Source organism: Rhizophagus irregularis, chromosome 18, assembly GCF_026210795.1.
Source record: "Rhizophagus irregularis chromosome 18, complete sequence".
Taxonomy (NCBI): domain Eukaryota; kingdom Fungi; phylum Glomeromycota; class Glomeromycetes; order Glomerales; family Glomeraceae; genus Rhizophagus; species Rhizophagus irregularis.
This window is the reverse complement of record NC_089446.1, coordinates 2,511,713-2,518,960: the sequence shown is the minus strand read 5'-3', so window position 1 is coordinate 2,518,960 and position 7,248 is coordinate 2,511,713. Positions and strand designations below refer to the sequence as shown.

Genomic DNA, 7,248 nt, shown 5'->3' with positions numbered 1-7,248 from the left:
TCATTAGTTTCATTATAGTTTTTCTAATTATTCCTAGCGAGTAGGCTCACAAAGTTTAGTTTCATTTTATTTTTTATATATTCGAATTTTCGTCTCACATTACAACTAATAACGAATAATTCGCAATTTTGAAACTAGTGCAGCTGATTTTGATAAACTAAGGCAAATAAAGATTTTAAATAACTTTAAAAAAAAACAAGATTCTATATTATGCAGAAAACAAACAATGAACTGAAGCAAGTAAGTAAAGATTTTAAATAACTTTTTTTAAAAAAAAAATAAGATTCTATATTTAATATGCAGAAAAACAAACAATTAACTGAAGCAAGTAAGTAAAGATTTTAAATAACTAATTTTAAGATTCTATATTATGCAACTCATTTTGATAAGAAAACAAACAATTGAAGCAAGTTAGTAAAGATTTAAAAAAATAAGATTCCATATTATGCAACCCATTTTGAATAAGAAAACAAACAACTGAAGCAAACAAGTAAGTAAAGACTTTAAATAACATTGAAAAAATAAGATATGATATCATATTTTACTTTTTTTTTTTTTTTTTTTAAAAAAAAAATTTCCTATTTTATTTATAATAATAATTCTAATTACAGGAAGAAAAAAAATCTAAATTTTTTTTTTTTTTTTTTGATTTTTTTGATTTTTTAAAGTAAGTAAATTTCCTTAAATAAAACACTTTTTTTTTAAAAAAAAATCTTAATTCTATATTTGTTAAATTGTTCATACATAGGCTTACTATTATAATAAATATATATATAATGAATAGGTACTAATAAATAAAATATTTAAAAGGCGTTTGGATCATAATTAGTACTTAAATTATTTAGTAGACCTTCACCAAAATATTCCGATAAGTCATAATCAACAAAAGTAGGTGGATCCAATTCGTATGAATAATATAAATCTGAAAAAGTTGGTGAAGAATTTGCAGATGAGGTTGATGTATTTGATTCTTCATATTGTTGTTCATTTACTTCATTATCGGTTGATGTATTTGATTCTTCATATTGTTGTTCATTTACTTCATTATCGGTTGATGTATTTGATTCTTCATATTGTTGTTCATTTACTTCATTATCGGTTGATGTATTTGATTCTTCATATTGTTGTTCATTTACTTCATTATCGGTTGATGTATTTGATTCTTCATATTGTTGTTCATTTACTTCATTATCGGTTGATGTATTTGATTCTTCATATTGTTGCTCATTTACTTCATTATCGGCGGAAGGATTTTCCACGTGATGATTTGAATCGGTATTATGTTTTAACTTTTTCTCAGGATCATAATGTTTGTATGTGGGTGTTTTCTTTTTTTTTCTTTCGGGTTGATACTTATAATTTGGATGTTTTAATTTATGTTCCTTACTGACTTTTAAAGCCAATTCCTCAAAAAATCCTTGGTGAACTGGTGATAGTCTTTCCCATAATGTTTTGCTTACTTTTTTGGAAATGGGGACTAATTTTTGCTTATTTATACCATGATGATCACAAAAATTCCTGATAATATCTAATAGCCCGCACTTTCCGAGCTGGTTTGTGTAGATTATATTGGAATTTGGCGGACGTTTGATTTTTTTCTTCGAATCTTGATGCTTTACTATTTCATTAGCTGTAGGCATTTTATTATTATCAATTTTGCTTTCAAATAAGAGTATAAGAGTTTCCAACTCGTCCTCTTTTTCTGTAAGGACTCTTGCAGACAAGTCGCCTTGAATGTCTTGAATGGGTTTTGAAAACGTAACCGGCATTGTAATTTTTTTTTTATATATTTTATTTGACGTAGAAATATATTAAATTGATCTGTTAGATCTTTAATTTACAAGATCAATTTCAATTTTTCAAAAATTTAATGAACTGATTAGGTCGTATTTATAAAAAATTTAATAATGAAAACATTAAAAAATAATGAAAATAATGAAAAAGAGTAATCATAAAATAAAAAATATAAAAATTACCATAATAGTAAATATGAGACATTTTTTTTACTTATTTTATAAAACAGGCAGTTTTTTTTAAAAAAAATTGTAACGAATAAAAAATTTTTCATCCATTATAGGAAGGTAAGATAAAGCAAAATGTCCATGTGTTAAATAAAATTTCCATTATTGGTAATTTCAAAAAAGCGAATTTAATCGTCGTCATGCTTCTTTACGCCGTATATTACCAAAAATCGAACAATCCTTGAGAACTCATGAAAATGGGCTACAGTTATACTTTTTACCAAAGATGGAATGTTATTTTCCTTTTTGTAAAAGGTATGAAGCCTGAATAAGTGGAATAAGTGTTTAAGGTAACCCTTCTAGAAGGTTTCTTTATTGTCAATTTGATTATGTAATTTCCTTTTCAAACATTCATTTTTTAATTCACAATTCCATAACTCTTACTCTGATTCGAAGAAAAATTCTCATTGTTTTTAAAACAAAGAAATAGTATATGCATGATAAACAAAAAGAACCATTTACCTAAGAATATGTAAAATGAGTATCCTTAAATGGTATCTAAACAATTTGTTACAGTTATTATTCTTTAGAGAAAAAGAATAATCTTTCATTTTCCTTTTCTTATTCTTTTTCTTTCCATGTGTTTTCCATAAATTTCCTCTAGGAAATTACATTAATTCTTTTTACATGTGTTTAATATGTCAGAGTAGAATAATTCATAATCATTATAATCAAATAAATGAAATGTAGGAAACAACAAATTTTAGTAAATAAAAAAAAAACCGACAAAAAAAATTTATTTATTAAAATATATAAATTTATTTTCGTATTTTCGTTGTTTACTTTTTCGTTTTTATTCCTTATTCATTGTATTTTTTTTTTTAGTTGGATTTTAGAAAAAAATATTTTTGGATATTTATTTTCCCGAATATAATAATTTTTAGTTAACGTCTTTTTATATAAAGTAACTTTTTTATCTTTAGATTTTTTTTTTTTTAACCTACGATAAATTTAGATTTATCAAAAAAATTTTTTTTTGCTGATTACGATTATTTACAGTATTAAACAGGTTTATTTTTATTAACCCTTGTTATACAATGACCAAAAAATTAAAATAATATCAACTCTTAAAAAAGTATCCGATTTTCCATTTCCCACCTTCCGTTCCCCGCCCCGTTCCACGACGATCAAATTTTGTTTTTTTTTTTTAAAAAAAAAAAATCAATAATACAACTTATAGATTATTGCCTGTTTTTTCTTGAAAAAAGTTGGTTGCCTAAAAAGTAATAAAATAAAAAAAAATTCATAAAATTTTAACCATGTTTATAAATGTTATGTTATTATGTGAAACTAAACATAGCAGGGAATATGTTTCCCAAAAAAAGTAATTTTTTTTTAAAAAAAAGATTGACAAAAAAACTTTTTTTTAAAATCGGTGAACCTTTAGTGACCTTTCGCTCTAAAAAATGATCAACAAAAAAATTTACATTTATTATCTTTTGTTTTTGAAAAAAAATTACTTTTTAAAAAAATTGGTGAAACGAAACGAAATTTTTAATTTTCTCAACGTAATAAAAATAATTTTTTTTTAAAATTCATAATAAATGCATAATAAAAATTTTTTAACTTCAAAATTTAAAAATTTGTGAAAATTTTTTAGAATCGTTTATAAAATTAAAATTTTTATTATTAGAGATTATTGACAAAAAAAAAAAATATAATTTTTTTTCGCTAAGTAAATTTATTAATTAATATTCACACCGCCGATACAATTTTTAAAGTAAAAATGGAAAAAAAAAATATATTATATATATATACTGTATATACAGACTGAATTAAGAAAATTAATTATTAATCACATACACCGCACCGCATACACACAAAAAATGGTTGAAGAGGTTTAATTAGTAAAATTTTAGTAAATTTGCTTGCTTTGACTGCATATGTTGGGAAAAATCATACGGTACACATTTCGTAAGATATTACGTAATATATGTCTGCCCTTATATTAGACCGGAGTTCGTTAAATTGAATTCCGTCTATGTCGTCTATATCCATTGTGACAAATTATATAAAATCAACTAGTCTAGTTCAGTATGTATTAGTGTTGTATCTAGCGGTAGCGCCTTCCCCATAATAATATTAATTTAATAATAATAATAATAAATATTACTCAAAACTAAATATATCAACAGTTAAAATTCCAAAAATAATTATTTCAAAAATTCTATGTAAAATCAGTGATCATGTTTGATTAATTCAGGAAAATGAAAAAATTTACTTGTATAATATGCTTCGGGATGTATTTCTGGATGAGTATATGGTTTGAACGATTTACATCTGTTTTCTTCAGAAATGTAATAATTATCATCAAATGGACTTGGATTATGACGAATTAAATTGATCCAGTTTAGCCCGCCATATAACTCAGTTGCATTTGGACGTTTATCTGGATCGTTATCCCAACATTGTTTCATTAATTTGGCGTAAAAATCTGGTGTATCCCCCGGAATTTCAAGCCTTTTACCATCACAAATATCTTTTGCTAAACTAATATTATGTGCTCTATTATACCAAGGTCTTTTTCCGGCTGCAAAAGTATACATGATAATACCAAACGAATATATATCAGAAGCAATAGTAATGTTTTCTCCACGTAACATTTCCGGTGCAATATATGGCAAAACTCCATAAATTTGATTTAAATTTCTATTTTCAAAATTAATATAACTTGGCCCATAAATGCCCAAGTCACCAATACGAACGATCATTTCATCCTCAACAAGTAAATTTCCTCCATGAAGATTTCCATGAATTTTGTTTTCAAAATGAATTTTTTCAAGTCTACTGGTGATTTCTCGTAACAAATCTATTATAACTTTCCAAGAAAGAACTCCACCGTGACGATCAAGGTATTGGTACAAGTTACCATTTTCATAATATTTCATAACGATCATATAATTTGATGTTGGATCTCTTGTAATTCCAAACGTTTCAGCCAATGAAGCTGACTTAATATATTTATGAAACATTTTGATCTATTATAGGGAATATAAAAAAATAAATGACGCCAAAATTTAATTGTAGTAAGATATTATTTTACTATAAAAATAAGAATCATTTAACATAAGTATAATTACCCGATCAACGTAAGAACTCGACATGTTTAATGAATTACCGAGGCGTTTCAATGCAACTTTGATTGGACCAGTTCGAGTCCATTCTTTAAATGTATTATTCCAATTAGACCTCGGTCCTTCCATCCAAATAGCAGAATAAATACTATTAAATTCACCACTCCCATTATATTTAACAAATTCAAAATTATCAAATGGGAACCATTCTAAGTAATCACAGGCTTGGGAGGTACTTAATTGAGTATGACGGATCAGCTCATCAATCTCTTTATTTCCTGATGTCCAATAATCAAAGTTTCCCTTCATAGAATTGGTTTCGCAATCTTTACACCATCTAAAAGAGATCCAAGGTTTTTTACAGTCCGGACAACCTTTTGTTTCTCTTGAAATAAATTGATAGGGCATTTTTATTTATTTATTTATTTACTGAATAGTATTGATAGTTAATTTTTCCGGTAAAAAATGTAGTGCCTTTTTATAATTAAAAAAACTGATTAGATGATAGCCATGATTCCCCATGAATGATCATTGAAGATGAATTTTGAATGTTAACAAAAAAAGGAAACATAACAATCAGACCCGATCGGCATAGTTATTTAAAATAGTTTATAAAAAAAAAAAGTATGTATACATACATACTATTTGATTGATTTCAGTACCGTATAGCTTCTGGAAAAAAATCTGGACTTGATTTAGACAATGAGTGAATTTCAAATGCAGTAGAGATACTATAAGGGAGAGGGATACTAATCATTTCACATATGTGATATACGTGATATACGTGATATTTAAAACAAGTAATTATATTACCTTTTCCTCTCGCGAACTTCGTCTTTCTTCTTATATCAATACGAATAAATGAACCACATGTAAACATAACAGAAGAGTGGAATGCTTACGAGAAAATTGTAATTATCACTTGCTCTTTTCTGGAAAAATTCGGTATAATTTTCTTGTATCATATATATATGAATATTTTACATCGAATATTTTATAGTAAATAAATTGATAATTATGTAAAAATTAAAATTTAAGCATAAATTATGAAGTGTCATGTTTGTATTATCTATTAGTTATAATATGGTGCCGGAAATCTATACTCAAAATTGTTTCAAATTTTCGGGAACCGTTCATTTCACCGACAGACGTTTCACCGACATTTTTTCACCCCGTGATGGTCACGTGTACGTGCATGTGTCGGTGAAATGACCCAGACCCAAAATTTTCTGGAAAAATCTAAGTCACGTGACTAGAAATCAAAAATCGAGGTTTCAATTGTAAAACAGTATGTAAAACATTGTAACATTGTATTATAAATAAATAAAATACTTTTAATAACCAAAATATTTTCACATAAATTAATTATTTTTCCTAAAATAATTAATGGTAATTTAGGCGCTTTCCCAAATTTGAAATTTTTTTTTTTGGTAAATTAATTTTAAATATATCGGTAAAATTGATCTATTCCGATTTGTTGGAAGTAAAAATCGTACTCAAAAATATTGAAATATTCAAGCGACATTGTCGTTAACGGAAGTAGTATCATTTTTATCCATTATATACTGTATTTAAACGAAGGAAAGACCCATTAAAAAATTGGGTTATAAGCGGATCATATGCAACTTATAAAAGAAGGATTTGTTATTTGTGAATAAAATTTTGAATATAAATAAGAATTAAACTGTTGAACATTTTATCTTTCAGCAGCCGATAGATAATATTTGTCATCATCCAAATTTCAAGACAAATTTTGCAAAATTTTATTATTTCATTGTGATTTCTTCTTTATACCATATGATAAACAGAAAAATCCGTTGTATTAAATAATTCATTAATATCAAAATTTGTCATAAAGAGCGTCTAACTAAAGGACAGCATTCAAGTTTAATGAAACTATGCAACTTTCCCTATAAAAAATTTTTTGGAAAAAAGTCTAAGGTTTCGATCCTTTTTTAAGCTATCCGGATAAATCCGTTATCCGAGCTTTAATTAGGATGATCCTTACGACGGATTGTGTAATCCGGATTAGTATATAAATAGTTTAATAATCACTTTTTACTTGTAAACAAAATTCTTTACGTCTCACTTAAGTTATTGTAAACAATAGAAAATAATAATATTGAAATTGATTTGGATAATGAAGAATTTCC

At 25.9% G+C, this 7,248-nt stretch overlaps 2 protein-coding genes across 2 annotated transcripts; both read right to left on the bottom strand.

Moving 5' to 3' along the window:
- Nucleotides 1-803: 803 nt before the first annotated feature.
- Nucleotides 804-1,861, bottom strand: OCT59_010189 (uncharacterized protein; the record flags this gene model as incomplete). Its single annotated transcript, XM_025330803.2, has 1 exon — nt 804-1,861. Exon 1 carries the CDS (start codon nt 1,767-1,769, stop codon nt 804-806), a length of 966 nt encoding a protein of 321 aa, XP_025168640.2. The 5' UTR covers nt 1,770-1,861.
- Nucleotides 1,862-4,198: 2,337 nt separating this feature from the next.
- On the bottom strand, nt 4,199-5,503 carry OCT59_010188 (uncharacterized protein; the record flags this gene model as incomplete). The annotated part of the gene is made up of 2 exons (XM_025308859.2): nt 4,199-4,999; nt 5,102-5,503. The coding sequence occupies 2 exons, from the start codon at nt 5,501-5,503 to the stop codon at nt 4,199-4,201; spliced, it is 1,203 nt and encodes a 400-aa protein (XP_025168641.2).
- Nucleotides 5,504-7,248: the final 1,745 nt, after the last annotated feature.